Source organism: Martes martes, assembly GCF_963455335.1.
Source record: "Martes martes genome assembly, chromosome: 1".
In the NCBI taxonomy this organism is placed as follows: domain Eukaryota; kingdom Metazoa; phylum Chordata; class Mammalia; order Carnivora; family Mustelidae; genus Martes; species Martes martes.
Genome location: NC_137888.1, coordinates 106487192 through 106507129, shown reverse-complemented (window position 1 = coordinate 106507129; position 19938 = coordinate 106487192). Strand labels below are relative to the sequence as shown.

Sequence of the window (19938 nt, the reverse complement as noted above, 5' to 3'; positions counted from 1 at the left end):
TTGTATTTTATTATTTTTTGAACAAAATGTTTCCATAGATGCCTGTCATTTCCTTTGTAATATCTTCTATGGCCTAATCAATCTTCTGAGAATGATCTACAGTTGATTTTTTAAAAAGTTGAACCTATACATCCAACTGGAGTTTTTCTTGGTTTGTGGTGTGAGGACCGAGGCACAGTAGTTTTTTTCATGTTGTTACTGAATGATTCCAAACCAATCTGTTAAGTAATTCTTTCTTTTCATATCATTTTATAATGTTTGTATTATAATTTGCTGTATTTTTAATATATATGTATTTTTAAAGTAAACTCTATACCCAACACGGGGCTCGAACTCACAGTCTCAAGATCAAGAGTCACATGCTCTACCAAGCCAGCCAGGTGCCCCTACAATTTATTATATTTTTAAGTAAATAATGCCTATTATATAGCATTTTTATAAAATGGGAAACACCAAAGGTTGATGAGATTATACTAGAGAATAAAATTTTCCTCTGCCAATGGTAGCTCATGCCTGTGTTATTCAGCTGTAGTTAGCAAAGTTTCAATTATCCACAGAAAAATAGAGGGGACCACACTGATAATCCAGGAACAGAGTATTAAGTGACACTTCAACCACTTTTCCATAAATCTTTTCCCTGGAACTAATTATCAGAAGTAAAACTGACTGATGTGATTTAGTCCTTTTATCCCATCCCAATGTCCCTGACAATATCTAGCTAGGAGCCAAGGAATAGGAAAGTGACAGAAAAAAGAATGATAGCAAGCAGGATGTGCAGAATTGGGGGCCCCAATAATGGACAGCAAGATAACGACGTAACAATGGAACCTGGCTGAGTTCCCCCCAGGGTTCGTCCCAGACTTTCTGCTTTTATATCTGTCCATTGGTACTCCTCCCCAGCTTCTATCTCCTGATTCATCACTATGACTATTTTCTTAATTCCAATATCTACCGTGATCTCTAAGACGGAGAAAAAGCCCCATGTCCACCCACTTTTAAGGCCTACATTCTCCTTTGTTTGTATTCAGACATGGCTATGATAATACTGGCTTTAGGACTGGGAACTATTTGGCAGTAAAATATATCTATTACACATACTACCTTACTTGGACTTCACTACCAACCAACTAAATGGGAGATGAAGAGCTCATTAAGATTTCTGAAAAATCAAGTGAAGTTTCCCTGTAAGTATTGAATGCAGAGAACAGCTGTTCTGTGTGCTCTCCTTTGGTTGACTGTAATCCAGGATTAAAGATTAGCTGCCGGATCCCAGAGCTGACAAGGAAAAAACTACCTTAGTTTCTGGCTAGTGAATCTCTTTCTGGGCCCCGGCCACACCAGCCCACAGGAGGTTAGCCTGTCGTCTGCTGAAGAGTTAGGCAGCTATAAGCTGCCTTGTAAGCTTAAGCTGACCAGGCCCGTTTCCTATTTACTCTTGAAATAAGCCTTTCTGTCAGTCACATAATCAATCAGAAGACAATTAAATACAAGTTTACAGGACAATTAAAAAAAATTTTTTTTAAAGTAGGCTCCATGCCTGTTATGGGGCTAGAACTCACGACTCTCAGACCAAGACCTGAGCTGAGATGGAGAATCGGACACATAATGGACTGAGCCACCCAGGCACCCCCCCCCTCCCAAATTTCAAGGCTCCTTTTGACAGGCACACAGGATGTGTCTGTTTCCCCTCTTTATGAGCCTGAACCTTGATGCTGCATTTGGATCCGGAGATCTACAAATTACCACCAAAATAATTATTACACGGAATAAGTTAAGACCCTAAAAGCCCAATGTAGTTTTATCACGTAAGCAGATACAAGTAGGTTTTGTGTCTAAGCAGAGAAGAGGGAACTTTTTAAAAAATAATAAATTAAGGGTGGTTATCTCTGGGTTGTGTGATAACAAGTGATTTTTTATTTTCCTCTTTATGCTTATCTTTATTCCCATTTTAAAAAATAACACTGTTTAACTTTGAAATCCCCAACCTTTGTGTGACAAGGAACGACTTTTTAATTTCCTGAAACCTTAAGACCATAGAGGGGGAAAGAAGGGTGGAATGTGCAGGATGTATGAAAGACAGTGAGACAGACAGACAGACAGAACAACCCCACAGACTGACAAAGATGTTCTGCATGTCCAGGAAAGGATGCTGCGACTGACAAATCCTGGAAAGCACAACTGGGATCCACGGATTTACCAGCAAATCCCAATACACTTATGAGGAAAGCATATAGAGGGAGAGGTTTAAGAGAGATAAAGGTTTAAGGAAAATTATTTCAGAAATTGGAAAAACAGAATACACAGAAAAATGGTCAATAGTGAGTGCGGTTGACTGGCTATTGTGGAAAAGCTGTCAACAGTCTGAACTGAAAGATATGAATTTATATATATTTAATTTTTTAAAAGATTTCTATTTATTTATTTAAGAGAGAGAGAGCATGAGCAGGGGGAGGGGTAGAGGGAGAGGGAGAAGAAGGCTCCCTGATGCGGGGCTCGATCCCAGGACCCCCGGATAATGACCTAAGCCAAAGTCAGACACTCAACTGACTGAGCCACCCAGGCACCCCCAGATGAATATATTTTTAAGAGAGAGTCACAGAGTCCAACATTCAGTTATAAAACAAGTAAGACAGACTCTCATTTCTGGTCTACATTTCTGGTCCTTTCCAAAGTTTCTTGATGAGAGAACTGTTAACAATGGAATCATTTATATAAGCCTACAATTATCTGTATCAAAAGCCTCAAAAAGCCATGAACCCTTTTAACCCAACTATTCCTCTTCTAAAAACTTATCTTCAGGAAATCAAAGATATAGTAAAAATGATCACAGACATAAAGATATGTGTGAAAATTAAGTAATAAACAGTTGTTCATTGCAGTATAGCTTATGATCACTAAAAAAATAACAAATTGTCAAGGAGTAGAGGATTGCTTAGAGAAATCTTGGCACATACACATAATTTAGTATTATGTAGGTATTAAAAATGCTGAAGTATATTTCATGATATGGGGAATATTCAAAATGTGAAATGAAATGGCATAACAAAATAATTTGACTCTGTTTTTTTTTTTTTAAAGCACACATAATAAGACTAACATAGCATATACCAAAAACATTAATAGTGGAGACTGAGGATCATAGATAAATATTTTTACTTTTGGGGGGACACTTACCTGTATATTCCAATTTAACCATATATATTACTCTTGCTATCAGGAAGAAAAAAACTTTTCAAGAATATAAATGAAGTGATAAAGAACACTAGGGCCATGTGCTCTCTTTCCTTCAGAAGCATAATGCTTGAATTGGAATAGATGAATATGGATGTTATACCGTGATGGGAGTTAATTTACTTTTTAAAAAGCTGTGGGGTCTAGACATAATAATGCTTCTCAAGATTGGTTGTATATTTGTTCTTTCCTCACAATGTGAGCTTTCTGTGCCTGGGCTGTAAGAAAATGATTCCTTTTTACTACAATCTAAGCCAGGACACAATCTTCAGGCACAGAACCACATGGCATCCGTCTGGTTTTGAATTATTCCAGTGGCCATCAGACTTTTTGACTGCATAAACTTTCAATAAAAAATTTTTCGTTATTAAGGAGGGCATGTATTGCATGGAGCACTGGGTATGGTGCAAAAACAATGAATACTGTTACGCTGAAAAGAAATTAAAAAAAAATTTTCAAACATGCACTATGTGATTTATTTTTGTTATGTATCTATACAACTTTATTAAAATACCAAACATATATGAAAACATAGATGAAAATAGAAACTTAAAATGATGATAGAAGGAACAGGAGCTCTAGCATTTTCTTCCTCCTAACACTGTGGATTGTCTTCTATGTGCTCTACTTGACACCCCTATACTGGACACCTACAAAAGATGGGCTTTGGCCAGAAAAAACCAACCAAATGTCAATCTGTTGCAGTCAGAAGGTTTTTAGGAGATCGGTATGGGGTATTCATCTGGCACTAGGGTTTTAATTAAGGTTATCCAGGGAATGGTGGTGGTGTGTTTACACTCCAGCTTACCTTGCTGCTGCAATTTGTAGTCAGTGGAATATGCCTTGCCAATGATATTCCATACAGGCCTTAAGCATCCAAACAGTCCTTCCAGAAACCCGCCACTGCCGCTGCCCGATCTGCTGAACTGGATCTTGATGTCTTCAGTTCCACTTGTGCTCTCTCCATCCACGGTGTTGCTGGTCCCCTGAGACATGGCCATCTCTGATTCATCTTGTTCCCTCAGCTGAAGAACGCTGTTCTCAAACTGGTCCCTGGAATCCTCACTCACGCTTGTCAACACTGTTGTGGTGATGGGGCTGCTCATGCTCTCGGTTAGCTCTGTTTGTGCCACCCCCTTTTCCTGCTGGTCCTTAAGAAGCGTGGGGGAAGGGTGGTTCCCCACAGGCGTGAGTTCATCCTGGAGTCTGCTGAAGGTCCTGCTTTCACTCGAGGGCAAGCGTGGGGAAGAGGAGCAGCTCAGGGGCTCCTGAGTGTTGGCCATGGTGCCATGAGTGTGCCCAGGATCCTGAGATGACACTCAGAGGATTAGTGGCACAGAATTCGGATGCAAGAGAGGGCTCCAAAACCTGGGGAAAAGAGGAGGAGGACATGAGATCACCCTTCTTTGAGTCACCCACACTACCACACTTCTGCTTATAATAATAAAAACATTGAAATGATGGGGATTGGTTAAACACTGGTATACATCCAAAAGGTGGGATACTGTGTAGTAATTACAAATCATGTTGTAGAAGAGTCCTTATGAACCTGGGAAAGCGTTCATGACATGTTAATATAAAAAATAGGTTAGAACCATACAATTTTTTAGTTTTTATTTAAATTCCAGTGAACATACGGTATAATATTAGTTTCAAGTGTACAACAGAGTGATTCAACACCTCAATACTTTACCTGGTGCTCATCACAACACGTGTACTCCTTAATCCCCACCACCTGTTTCACCCATCCCCCACCTTTAAATGGAAAGGACATACAAATACACATATAAGAAAAAAGACTGGAAGAATATATCCCAAGAATTAACTATTGTTAACTATTAACTATTGTTAATTCTAGGTGGTTAGATCTGGGAGGGGTTTATGTAGTGTTTTTCAAAATATTCCTAGCATTCTGCATTAATATGTCGCTATAGAATGAATGTTTTTGTCCCCTTGCTCCAAAATTCATATGCTGAAACTCAATTCCTTTGGGAAGTGGTTAGATCATAAGGGTGGAGTCCTCACAGGATTAATGCCCCTTTCTCAAAGAGATTCTGGAGAGCCCCCTTGCCTCTTCTGCCCTGTGAGAACACAGTGAGAAGACCGCTGTCTATGAACCAGGGAGCAGGCCCTAAATAGACGTATCAAATATTCCAATGCCCTTGATCCCAGACTTCCAGCCTCCACAACTGTGAGAAATACCTATTTGTTGTTTGAGCCATCTTGTCTCTGGTATTTTTGTTATAGCAGCCTAAACAGACTGGCAAATATTATATATTAGGTTCCTAATCAGAAAAAAAAAATTGTTTCCCTTTCCAAAACTAAATGTCTTGATAAACATTGTTTTATTAGGAACAATATCCTGCTCAAATTTTTTCTGTTTTCTTTAGTGCTTTTTTCTACTGGGGCATTGTTGTGCTTTCTAAGGTATTCATTAAGTCATGGAGGTAAATGTCTCACATAAGTGACAACACAAATTCCTAAGATATAAAATCTGTTTTTACTATAATGTGTCAAATCTGGAGCAACAAACTAAGCCCCAGTGCTTTAAACTTATTCTTTGCTTCTGATCTGTCCATTAGTACCAATTTCTCGGGGCTACCCAATCCCTGAAAATAAAGACATGGAATTGTCTAGATTGGCCTGTTCATGCAAATTCAATCTTAAATTTAATTCATTGTCTCTTATCAGAAATTTACTTTCTTTATAAATCCCTATATAATAGTTACTCCTTCCTTCACTCTGTACTAAACATCTAGGATATGTTTAATAGGAACCAGGGTATAAAGATAATCTCACTTTATAGAGGGGGCAAGAAACAGACCAACAGTGATTGACAGCACAGTGCTTATCATGAATCAACCAAGTGCTCCGGGAGCACAGAAGAAGGAGATACTTTGAGGGCTAGCTCCCCAAAGGTGCTAACTATTGATCAGTGTTAGAAATGTAGAATCTCATTGGGTTGGCAAGAAAGGGGTGAGAGAAGGGGTGAGTGAGAGAAGAAGGAGAGGATACAACAGGGGTGGAGAAAGTATGAACAAAGCAAGGATGCCTGAAAGACGATGGAATATATGACAAATCGAAGTGGCTGGGGTGTAGGTTATACGTATATATACAGAGAGAAAGACAAGAATGGAGAGAAAGTCAGGGATGAGGGGTGCCTGGGTGGCTCAGATGGTTAAACCTCCACCTTCGGCTCAGGTCATGATCTCCATGTCTCGGGATGGAGCCCCGTCAGGCTCAGCATGGAGTCTGCTTCTCTTTCTCTCCATTTGCCTCTCCCTTGGTTGTGTTCTCTCTCACACTCTCTCTCAAATGAATAAATAAAATCTTTTTTAAAAATTCTAAAAAAAAAAAAAAAAGGATCATTTTGAAAGGAGCTTTGTATGCTAGGCCAAGAGTCTTAAATTTTAGTTGATGGGGGTCATGGTATCCCATATTGGGGGTTACAGATAAAAAGAAACTACCCCCTTTTTATGAATTTCTCATCTGCATTACTGAGATCCAAATTTTAAGCATTTTTTTCATCACCATACCCTATGAGTAGCTTGTGTGAATGAACCAATGAAAATACCCTTTCCTTTGAAGTCTCATCCATTCATGTAAACATGTACTAAGCTCCTATTATAAGCTATACAATGTGTTAGGAATTAATGAATGGTACATAGGCTTCTGCTCTGTAGGAACTTACAATCTAGAGGGAAAGACCAATGGACAATAAGAGCCATGTGGTTAGATATATGGTACACAGACATGAACAAGGTGCTACAGGAGCTCAGAAAAACAAACATCAAATACGTCCAGAGAAGTCATAGAGGAAATGTTGCTTGGGCTGGAGGGTAAACCAGATAAAAGTGGGACTAGACATTGCAGGAAGTATTGGGAAGTGGTGGGCCCAGAGGACAAACTGAAGCTTTCCTCAAGACAACAGACAGGCATTAAGAAATTTGAATTGAAGGAGTGATTTGGTCAAATTTTTAATTAATTTATTTATTTTATTATAAAGATTTTATTTGAGGGAGAGCACACATGTGCGTGCACATGGAGGGAGGGGTAAGGGAAGAGACTCCCCGCTGAGCAGGAAGCCTCATGCAATGCCGGGCTGATCCCAGGACCCCTGATCATGACCTGAGTTGATCATGACCTGAGCCAAAGGCAGACACTTAACTGACTGAGCCATTTGGGCGCCCCTCAAATTTGTAATTTGAAATTACATTTATAGAAGTAGAGGTTGGACTGAAGAGGAAGCACCGAAAGTCAATGTGTCACTTAGGAGGAAGACTTCAAGTGGGAATGATGAGGGCCCGAACGGAGGCAGGAGCAGTGGTAATGAGAAGGAGGGGATAGATTGAAGAGGCAGAATAAGCAAGATCCAGTGACTGATTAGACTTGGGAATGGGTAAGGACAAGGGAAAAGAGAGGAAGACTTTCGGATAACTTACCTGGAGTAATGGATAGATGGGCAATATCATCAACTGAGATATGAAATATCAGAAGAAAGAAAGGTTTGGAAAGAAAGTAATTAGCTCAGTTACAGACAGGGAGGGCTTGAGTCTTACTGAGTGTGTTATGCACTGTACCCGGCTTTTATTTACGTTATCTGATTTTAAAAAGACACTTTGTAGAGAGGGATTTGAAGAGATAAGGATGGGGGCGCTCCTTTAGCTTAGGGCAGAAGTATCAAAATAATACAAGGGTGAACACAAGTTAAATTAAAAATACACTAATTAAATATATGCTAGGAGCTGTGCTTTGCACTAAGCTAAGTTCTGTGGATACAAAGAATTACTGTTACCATTACTACTTCCAATGATAAATGAGACTAAGTGTCTTACAATTTACACAGCCCAGTATGCATAATCAGCAATAAAGTGGTAAAACAGCTCTGCAGGAAAAAAAAGGGGGGGGGTGGGGACACTGTGATTTGTAGTGTTTACTGATTTCTCTGGTATAAATACTCCCACCATGGCAGATTTCAAGCTAATAATAGTTGAGTAACCTACTTGCAAAGTTACCACTGGCTCTTACAAATTGGTGTGTAAGTCAGCACCAGCACTGTAATCCTTGTAATAGTGTCATTCTCATTTTACAAAGAAATAAAAACCGTTTTAAGGTCATCAACTGGGTAAGTGGTAGAGCAGAAATACAAACAGAACTCAAAATTCAGATCCCCAAATTCCACTGTCGTTTTTTCTAATACCAAGGCACCCTCTTACAACAACTTTTGCTTCCTCAGAGTGCTTCACAGGTTAAAAAGTGCTGTGGGCTATGACCTTGACCTAAACATTTGATCCCTGTGCAAGAAGTCAGGGCATGGAATCATGATGCCTGGTCTTCACAGAAACTAAGGCCTCCAGAGAGGTATTCTGTTACCCAGAGCTGTGCAGAGGGCAGACAGTAATGGGGACTGGAATGGCTCACTCAGGCTGAATGAAAGAGGTAGGACTTAAGATGAACCTTTGAAAGGAAGATGATTTGAGACCCACCAAAGAAAGGAAGTCAGGGAGGCTAAGGGCATTAGCAGACACAAGCAGAAACCACCAGGGCATGTGTGAGAAGACTGGTAACTCAGAAATAGTGAAATAGCCAGCTACAGTCAGGAGCAGTAACAGCAAAGCCTTACCTTCTTATATGGGCTCTGAAACCCTATGAAAAACGCAGATGGTTTTTCCCTTTAAGCAAATCAGAGAGACGAAGTTGGGTGGGATAAGGTTAGGTTAGGGGGGACTTGAATTCTAGGGCATGCAGAAATATAGGGGCAAGGAAGTTGCCTGGGAATATAAGGCTGGAGGGAGGCAGAAGAAAAGAAAATGCTAACTGCAGCCCTCTGTTAAGGCAATAGCTAATTGCTGAATTGACCCCTACTTCCCTCACCCCGTCCTCCCCATCCCATTCCTTTCGTGCTGATCTCTCAGCTCTGACAGTACTGATCCCTTCATTTGCTTTCTGGCTGATCTCCTGCCACAACCTTGAGCTCTCCTGCCTTTGGCCTCTCGTATGTTGTTGCTCCGCCTGAGGTCTTTTAAGACTGCTGACTTGATACTATCTGACCTGGCCACTGCCTCAGCAGTTCCTTCCAATCTGCCTTTGCTGTCGGGACTCGTGGCTACCCTGTACAGCACAGGGTGTACATTATGCTTTTGGCTCACAGCAAACTTGAGGATAATGCAAATACCCAAAAGCGTATGTGAATTTCAGCCAAACACCTATTTGTGCAATTTGTTCTTTGAATCAAACTCTAGGACTTTATGTTAATTCCTGGTAAATTTCCATTTTGTCCATTTTTATCCTTAGTTTCTCCCTAATGACACCATACTGGAATGGGCTCATACCAAAAAGTTAGAAAAACACGAATTTGTTTTGTAATCTCCTCCTCTTTCTAGAATGCATGTGAAGTAGAGTCGTGCCCACAGGCACAGGTAATGAGTTAAAGGAACTTGATTTCAGCACACTCACCACGCTTGGTTTGATATTTATCAAGGAATATAGTCCAACTCACTTGCTTTACCTCTGAGATCACATTCATGGGTCCAAATTCAAATTCATAGGCTATTGCTGACTTGCTCGATACAACCGCTCATCAGCGACAGAGTAGGATGAGTCCTCTCCTCACACTACACTCTTTCCCTGGTCCGGTTGTTTGTTTACACAGACAAAGAAAAACAAATAGCTATGATATCATGACTACTGATGAAAAAACAGTAGTAATTCACAGTGTTATTCTCGATGCCCTAGAGCCACTCCCAAGGAAACACAAGCACCCACCTAGAGGGGTGACTGCCCCAGTCAACAGAACAGTGAAAGGCCATCCAGCTACTGGCAACCCAGCAGTGCTCTGGGAGGGGACGGGGGCGAGAGACACCTCAAAGCGTGTATAAAGTTGTGTGTAGTCCAAGAGGCTTCCCTCTGCTCACTAAGAATAGCAGATCCAATCTCCACCAACAAAGGCGGAGATGGAGGCACAAGAACAAAAGGGAAAAAAATCATCACCATGACTCTCTTAAAATATGATCAGAGCTGACTACATTTAAGAAGAGTGTAGGAGGAGAAAAATATCTAAATTTTACCTGTGTGTATGCGTATGCCCACGCACTGCCACCGCACAGCGAAGAAGCTGGTACGTGGAAACAAGGAACACAGGGAGCCCCACCAGCTCTGCTCTGTCTTTTGCCCTCTCCATTCCTCTCTCCCTGCCCAGATTTGGCTCTGGCACCCTCATGGCAACTGACAGCTTGGATCTTTTGATTCATGAGAAGTCAAAGCTAGTATTTACTAGAAGGGAACTGAAAAAAAAAAAAAAAAAGGCAAAATTTTTAAACTTTGAGAGCCAAATGGAAAAAGCTGAGAGAGCAGGAGGGGAAAGGGGAGAGGTTGGAATGTCACCTTTATCAGCAAGGAGCTCTCTGGGCAGGGCTGCAGGGGACATCGTGTTGCTATCCTTCTGGGCTCCTGAATCTACCGGTAGCTCAAGGCAGGGCCTCCGTATCTGACCTCCAGGCACACTTCCCTTGCCCTTTGAATTTCTCAGTCTCAGGAGGAGGAAGTGGTTTGTGCAAAATTAGTAAGCAAGGGTTGGAGACGGCGGCAGCTGTGCATTTGCCAGGGCACTGCCAATTTCTGGAAATTACCTTGGCTCTGTGCCTAAATGGATTCAGCACTGAGAAAAGGGGATGGGAGAGGCGATGCGGCCAAATAGCCCTTGAATTCTTGTGCTTTTATCCTGTAATACACATCTTCCCAGGTTGCTAATAAAGGGTAATTTTATAATAGATCTGATTTTGAGGTTTCTATCATAAATATGTGTAAATCAAAGCTTCTGGAAAATTCTGCCCCATAGAGAAAGTTTTCGGTGTGACTAACATTGGATAAAATTATAAATTAAGAATTATTGCTGAGATTTCTTGAGTGGTGCTAAGCTCATCCCAAGCTGTCTTCTCTTCACTTGGCATTTTACTGCTTTACAATGAACGCAACTCTGCCATCTCTAAAATCATATAACAGTATCTAGAGCATAAGAGAGATTTCTGCTATTAGGGCATCAGCCCATTTTAAAAGTGGGATTAAGCTACTTGTTCATAGTAATAACATATATTGATCTTCCCAGGATAGAGGTCTGTCACTGAGAGGTCTGTCTGGATTTGAACTTAAAAAAAAAAAAAATTAGACAGCTTTTTCTAATGGAATTAAAAAATCCTAAGTATGTGATCTAAAACCAGATCAAAAGAGTGGCCTACACATCCCTCCAAAGCGGCTCCAGCCACATTGCATCCAGCAAGCAGCCCCAGCAGGGACCAGCACCACTCAAGTGACTCCTGCCCCGGGGAGAGGGGATGAGAACCACACACATCCGGTCCACCACACACATCCGGTCCACTGCAGCCGGGACAGGCAAATCTTGAAAGTGGCAGTGCAGAGACAGTGCCCTGATCTGACTACTGGCCTTGCCCACCCAAAGAAACCTCTCGAAGGCAGCATATGGAGAAGAGAGCCCTGCAGTTCAGGGTCACTGCCACCCTGGGTATTTGGTTTGTCTGCAGGGCCCGCCCACCAATGAAAGCTTCTCAAGGGACAATACAGGGAGGGCGTCCTGCAGTCCAGTGTGACCTGGCCAAAGGGGTTGAGAGGGCAGGTACCTGGTCTGACTGCAGACACTGCCCAACTACAAGCTCACAGCAGCCTCAGGCAGACCCTTAATAGCACAGGGACCAAACCCGGCCCACAAGACACAAAGTGAGCCATTGCTGCTGACAAGACTGAATATCAACGAGGCTTAGCCACAACACTGGGGAGTCCAACAGGGCCTGAATTCATGACCCTGAGATCAAGACCTGAGCTGAGACTGAGTTGGATGCTTAACCAACTGGGCTACCCAGGCGCCCCTTTATGTAGGTTTTATTTTTCTTTTAAGAAGATTTTATTTTCAGGGCACCTGGGTGGCTCAGTGCGTTAAGCCTCTGCCTTTGGCTCAGGTCATGATCTCAGGGTCCTGGGATCGAGTCCTGCATTGGGGGGGAGGCTCTGCTCAGCAGGGAGCCTGCTTCCTCCTCTCTCTCTCTGCCTGCCTCTCTGCCTACTTGTGATCTCTCTCTGCCAAATAAATTTAAAAAATCTTTTTCTAAAAAAAAGAAGATTTTATTTTCTTATGAGCGAGAGCAAGAGCACACAAGTAGGGGAGGGGAGGGACAGATGTCCTGTCTTGCGGGGCTTGATCCCAGGACCCCAAGACTATGACCAGAGCCGAAGGCAGATGCCCAACTGACTGAGCCACCCAGGCACCCCGATGTAGGTTTTAAAATGAATAAAGATGTTTTATTTTCAGAGTTGTAGACTATCAACTTAACATGAAATAAAAATCTGTAAAGTTCCCAATACCTTAAATGCTAAATGCTATATACCTCAAATACTAAACATACTTTTTTTTTTTTAAGATTTTATTTATTTATTTGAGAGAGAGCAAGCGAAAGAGAAAGCATGAAAGGGGAGGTCAGAAGGAGGAGCAGACTCCCCGTGGAGCTGGTAGCCCGATGCGGGACTCGATCCCAGGACTCCAGGATCATGACCTGAGCTGAAGGCAGTTGCTTAACCGACTGAGCCACCCAGGTGCCCTAAAAATATTTCTTGACCAGAAGAATGATTTCTCTGTAACTCCATAAATACTTAATAAATAATATGTACTATTATAAGTATGAATATTCTAGAACAGAATCAACAATTTCTTTTTTTTTTAAGATTTTATTTATTTATTTGACAGAGAGAGAGAACACAAGTAGGCAGAGAGGCAGGCAGAGAGAGGAGGGGAAGCAGGCTCCCCGCTGAGCAGAGAGCCCAATGCGGGGCTCGATCTCAGGACCCTGAGATCATGATCTGAGCCAAAGGCAGAGGCTTAACCCACTGAGCCACGCAGGCGCCCCAGAATCAACAATTTCTGACCTAAATCTAACTTGCCATATGAAGCAAGTCAATAACTAAATAAATGGACTTAAAATGTCTCAAATAGTAAGACACAGACATATATGCCTTTAAGTATACAATATTAGGGGTACACCTTGTGATTTCTGTCTTTCAAATAAATAAATAAAATCTTTAAAAAAATAAATATACAAATATTAATATAAAAATAATCATATAAGCATTTCAAGAACATAAAATAGCTTTAAAAGGTCAACGGTGGTTATCACTCTTGTTCTTTTCAATTTTCTATATTTCCCCAAATTTCTTCTTTTTTAAAGATTTATTTTTGAGAAAGAGAGAGAGAGAATGAGCTTGAGGGTTGTGGCAGGGGGCAGAGGGAGAGGAGGAAGGAGAGAAGCAGATTCCGTACTGAGCATGGAGCCCCCACGAGATCATGACTTGAGCCGAAAAGAGTCAGACCCTTAACTGACTGAGCCACCCAGATGCCCCTCCCCAAATTTCTGTTATTAGCGTGCACTACCTAATCAGAAGCTTTCAATCCAAATATCTGTTGCTTTAAACACACAGACTAATGAGCCAACTTTACTACTTTTGCATATAGGAAAAATCATATAAAATGGTAAGGACATTGTTGGGAAGCCTGACTGTGTGCTGAGGCTTGCAAACAGGCTTAAATAATTATAAACTGAAAACAAATAAAAGAATAAAAAACAGATGACAATGAGGAAACAAAAGTTGATGGCTCCTGTTTTGTTTTCACCTTTTCTACTAGCAAGAATCATATTCAAGCCAGACAAGTTAGAATAATCATGACGACGAGAACGGAAACTCAAGACAGATGAAGAGACAAAGGTATACTGGAGTGTTGTGATTATTTCCAAGTTCTAAGTTCCAGATGAGTAACATGTTAAGGCACTAAAATTCTTACATTTAGGATCACAAAAACAACCTTTGGTAAAGAATTATCGTTAGGAACTGTGAGCTATTCATGGAAAAGTAGAAGATAGAAAAACATCCTAATTAAAAAAAAAAAAGGGAAAAGGAGGATTATAAAATATGTATAATTAGGAACTTGAATTAGTCCCTGATAAAAGCATAACACACCCAGGACACACTGATTCCTCAATGACTGTTAGCCAATCAAATCCTTAACTAGAAAAACGAGAATAAAAAGATGTCAGTATACTCAATATACATGTGAAATTGAGGGGCAGGAGAGGAAGGGCAAATGGAAGACACATTTTTCTTAAGGAAAGTAGGAAAATGAGAAAAACGGTAAGAGCAGGGAGATCAATACACTTAGAACTTGAGACACACTGAGCTTTTAACATTCATTCGAAATTATAAATGAAGACAGAATCAATAAACAGAGAGATACAGGGTCAAAAGGGCAAAAGAAAGCTGGAAAAGAGGAGAGGAAAATCCCAAATATAGGCAACTTCTTTTTCATATTTAATTTCCTTTGTCTCTAATTTAATTACAGCAGCTATTTTTACATTCCAGGTTTTACCTAAATTGGGAAAAACAAGGAAGGCTGTAGGTAGCTATAATGTTTGGGAGAGTATTAATGCCACATCATTCTGATACTTGGGAGGAAAAAAAAACTAATTTCCATGCTTCTAACACTACGATGTTAAATTAGGAGCTAATTTTATTGGTTCAAGAAAATATCTCCAGGAAAAAACTGCTTATGTTTTCAACAAAAGGGCAATGAGAACATAGAAGAACCACAGCAGAACCGTGGTCCCAAGGGAGATCATGGAATGTTCTTCCCCAGAGATCTGCATGTTTCCACACCGTGTTGTGCACACACGAAGGTGCTCTGCCCTTCAGGGAACTGCCTAAACCACGCCTGCATCCCGCATCTTCCAGGAGTGGTTCCTGCCTTCACAGCTTGCCTTCACTCTCCTCAGGAAGATCTGATCTCCAGGGCAAAGTCTAAAAAGTTTGCTGGAGCTCTAGGCCTAGAGAACTCTGTACAATGGCAACTTCCCACAAATTTAGAAGAGTCATAAAAAATAAAAATGAGTGATCTCTGGATTCAAACTCTCTGGGTCCTAATACTGATTCTGTCCATGGGAAAACACCTTCCTGATCTTTGGGTGTCTCAGTTTCCATGATCAGAAACTGAGATAATATAGGGAGACTGCCCTCACAGGGTGGTAATGAGGACAAATGAGGGAACTCCAGCAAAGTTCGTGACATATCCTGAAACAGAGTAAGCACTCAATAAAAGTTGGCTATTATGTTTTAAATCAATAAACATTTTATTTTTAAGGAAGAGAGTATATGCTTTATTAATGATACCTACATAATTAAAGGAGTAAGATCAAATGAAAACATAATACTTTATTTTAAAATTTAGCTTAATTTTAACAGTTAAAAAAGGCAAGGAGGATTTTATTTAAAACTATCGCAATAGGGGTGCCTGGGTGGCTCAATAGGTTAAAGCCTCTGCCTTTGGCTCAGGTCATGATCTCAGGGTCCTGGGATCGAGCCCCACATCGGGCTCTCTGCTCAGCAGGGAGTCTGCTTCCCCCTCCCTCTCTCTCTCTGCCTGCCTCTCTGCCTACTTGTGATCTATCTCTCTCTCTCCCTCTCTGTCAAATAAATAAATAAAATCTTTAAAAAAAAAAAACTATCACAATAGGGTAGAGAGACTGAACTCAACTCCCATAAAACAAAAAAAAGCAGGAGGATTTGTAAACACTGGGGTAAGGGAATGGGAAATACTTGGAGGATGGTGGGGTAGAAGAGGGAAGTTCGGTCAAAGTGATTAGGCCATCTGTCAGAACATGTACTTGATTATTATTTATCTTTTTAAAATTGAAGTATAGTTGACACACAGTAGTTTCGGGTGTGGGACATAGTGATTTGACAACTCTGTGTGTTACACTGTGCCCACAAGAGTAGTCACCATCTGCTGCCCTGCAGCACTATTACAGTACTGGTGACTCTGTTCCCTATGCTGTGCCTTTCATCCCCGTGATTTATTCATTCCATAACTGAGAGTCTGTATCTCCCACTCCGCTTCACCCAACTTGTCCATCCCTCCCCGCCCCATTTCTGGCAACCATCAGTTTGTTCTCTGTATTTATGTCTGTTTCTGCTTTTTTATTTGTTCATTTGTTTTGTTTTTTAGATTCCATATGTAATTGATATCATATGGTATTTGTCTTTCTCTGTCTGACTTATTTCACTTAGCCTAATACCTTCTAGATCCATTCATATTGCTGCAAATTGCAAGACCTCATCCTTTTTTTCTTTTTTATGGCTGAGCAATATTCCAGTGTGTGTGTGTGTGTGTGTGTGTGTGTGTGTGTGTACATGCATATATATAAATACATATATATACATACACACATACCACATCTTCTTTATCCATTCATTGAATCGATGGACGCTTAGGTTGCTTCCATATCTTGGCTATTGTAAATAATTATACAATAAACATAGGGGCACATATATCTTTTTGAAATAGTGTTTTCATTTTCTTTGGGTAAATACCCAGTAGTGGAATTACCGGATTGTATGGTATTTCTGTTTTTAATTTTAGGAGGAAACTCCATATTGTTTTCCACAGTAGATGTACCAATTTCACACTCCCACCAGCAATGTACAAGCATTCCTTTTTCTCCATATCCTTGCCAACACCTGTTATTTCTTGTCTTTTCGATTCTAGCCATTCTAACAGGCATGAGGTGGTATCTCATTGTGGTCTTGATTTGCATTTCCCTGTTGATTAGCGATGTTGAGCATATTTTCATGTGTCTATTGGCCATCTGTATGTCTTTGGAAAAAAATGTCTATTCAGGTCCTCTGCCCTTTTTAAAATCAGATCGATTGCCTTTATTTTGGGTGTTAAGTTACATAAGTTCCTTACATATTTTGGGTACTAACCCCTTATCAGTGTATCATTTGCAAACACCTTTTCCCATTCAGTAGGTTGCCTTTTCATTTCGTTGATGGTTTCCTTGGCTGCACAGAGAATATCAAAAGAGATTTGTCCTTGGTTATTTCAGGGCTATAACCACGGAAAAAATGAAACCTTAAAGTTGTCCCAAAGGGCAGCTATTTCCATTTTATAATGAAAGACTCTTATTTCCCAGGGGTTAAGTAGAGCAGCTTAGCCCAGAAATTAAGCAATGGCCTGCCCTGTAGGATTTGACATCCCTATTCATTGGTCCCAGGCCCTGAACCCCTCTGACCATTCTTGTATCTGTACGCCTTGTCTAGTCTGCAAAAAATAAAAAGGATCTAATTTAAAGAATTACAATAATCCCCTAATTAGGAGACAGCATGAGTAGCACAAGCTAGTATTCTGATGTTGACAATAAACACGTAATTAATCATTACCTCTTATAAGTATCACTGTCTTAAGTACATAGTAACATTTGTTTACTATGTCACCTCTATTTTCCTTTGTAGACTAGGTATTTTTCTTTCTTTTTTTTTTTTTTAAAGATTATTTATTTATTTATTTGACAGACAGAGATCAAAAGCAGGCAGAGAGGCAGGCAGAGAAAGAGGGAGAAGCAGGCTTCCACTGAGCAGAGAGCCCAATGTGGGGCTCGATCCCAGGACCCTGGAATCATGACCCGAGCCAAAGGCAGAGGCTTTAACCCACTAAGCCACCTAGGTGCCCCTGTTTCTTTCTTTTTTAAGATTATTTATTATTAGAGGGAGAGCACAAGTGCACAGAGAGTGGGGGGAGGGGTAAAGGGAGAGAATCTTCAAGCAGACTCCAGGATGAGCATGGACCCCAATGTGGGGCTTGACCTCATAACCCATGAGATCATGACCTGAGTCAAAACCAAGAGTTGGATGTTTAACCAACTGAGCCACCCAGGTGCCCCCAGACTAGGTATGTTTTTTAAATAACAAAATAAGCAGAATCTAATTAGAAATAAATTCATAGTCCAAATATACTAGGGATTAAACTGAAGGAAACTTTTTATGCTGTACATACTAATTTTTCTGAATTAAGACTTTCTGAAGTCTGTGTGGATACTGCTTAGATGATGAGCAAGCAGTAGAAGCAGGCACAATCACTGAAGTAGGACCCTATATTAGCCTGAGCTAATATAGTAAATGGCGCAAATGAGGAGAGACTGCTTACAAAAGGCAGGAGCAGGAAAAGCAGCAGGGATGGTTTTATGCCCCAGAGCTAGGAACCCCCAGCAGGCTTTAATTGTGGAGGGGAAAGAATGATCACTAGAACCTGGAGAGTAGCTACAGAAGAAAGTCATCCAACAAGAACTATAGCCTTTGGTAGAGTGGTGCAACCAAAGTGCACTGACCTGACAGGGAGGGAGCGAGGGGAGTTAATATTGAACCCCAACCTTACTTTCCTCTTGCTTTCAAAGACCCTGCAGGTGCTTCCTATTGGTTGAACCTAATAGCAAAGCAGAGGGCAAGGAAGTCCACTGATGTAGTCCATACAAGTCAACCTCCAGAAACACCGAACAGGGTGCTTTGAGAAGGGCAGGAAGTGGATCTGATCCTAAGTGCCGTACCAGTGGAGATTCTGCTGCTAAAGGTAGAGACACAAAGTTCAAAGCTGGAAATGCAACCGACAGTGCTGAGCCTCAGAGGTCTACCTGAGCCTAAGAGGTCTACCTCTGCTTCTGAATCCTTCGGTTTGGTGAGAAAACTTGGACTCTGGTGTCAGTCATGGGCCCTGCAGCAGTACCGTGTCCATTGGACAACTGTCCAACCTGGAGTGGGGAGTATTTTTCCCTCTAAACGTATAAGATTCAATTTATTACACTTAGGTCATCCATGAATCTCAATACTGTATAATATGTTCCCCAAAAAGCATTTCATCAGTGAAAACTAAATGATACCTATATTATGATTAAATATTTACCATGGAGGAAAGTTTGCTATACATGGGTTCTAAAAAATGGGCATCTTCATGGGATTCATGTGAGTGTTAAATGAGATAGTGGACCTGAAACTGCTATTTAAGCCTCAAAGTAGTATTCTCATGCTAGTTGTTGCTATTCAAATATATGTCAGCCAGAGGGAGGTGACAGATAGTGCACTGCTTGGTAAGAGTTGGTTAGCTCTGCTGTCAGGAGCTACTGTTCATGACTCTTGGCAAGTGAGAAAGAAGAGAAAATCTTTTTGCATAAAACTGTATTATGAAAGTTCTTTTTTCCCATTAAATTTACTGTCATTATCCAGACTATTTAGTTGAATACTAAAATATAAAGTAGAGGTATGAATATAACACATTCTGTACCTATTTTATGCTATGTAACATTCAAACCAAATAACATTGCCATCTTGGTATAACAGAGTTGTTGAAGAGCATCAGTAACAGACTTCCAGCAATATATTTGGAATGTCTCACAAGGCAGCAGATCCTGCACAGTGCTCCTGGGCAGTCCTCCATGTACTTGGCAGGCAAGAAGTCATCAAGGGTCCTTCTGCCATCCTCAGATTGCTTAGGAATGATGGAATCATTGATCGTTAGAATTGGAGGGAGCAAACATTAGGTCACGAGTCCTATTTTTCAACAGAAATAACTCATCAGTTGGTAAATTCACCAGGAGCAGAATGTAAGTATCATTTATGTCTGTACCTCCTCGTTCCTCTTCTTTCCCTTCCTTCCAGCTTCAACACTGAGTTCAGAACCTGATATAATATGATGTAATTTATTTTTTGGATGAGAGAATTTTACATACACACAAACTTACACATTCACACGCCAAGGGAGCAATGTGATAAACAGTGTATTAATAACAATAGCTATAACGTGCGTGGAGATTATTACCACTCACTCCTCTG

At 40.8% G+C, this 19938-nt stretch overlaps 1 protein-coding gene across 1 annotated transcript in view; it reads right to left on the bottom strand.

Moving 5' to 3' along the window:
- The window catches only part of MAP3K13 (mitogen-activated protein kinase kinase kinase 13), a 129550-nt gene that overhangs the window by 36520 nt on the left and 73092 nt on the right, over positions 1 to 19938 (bottom strand). Inside the window, exon 2 of the mRNA XM_080809237.1 lies at positions 4040 to 4599. Within this exon, the coding sequence (XP_080665363.1) occupies positions 4040 to 4514 (475 nt within the window). The 5' untranslated portion in view covers positions 4515 to 4599. The remainder of the gene's footprint in view (positions 1 to 4039; positions 4600 to 19938) is intronic.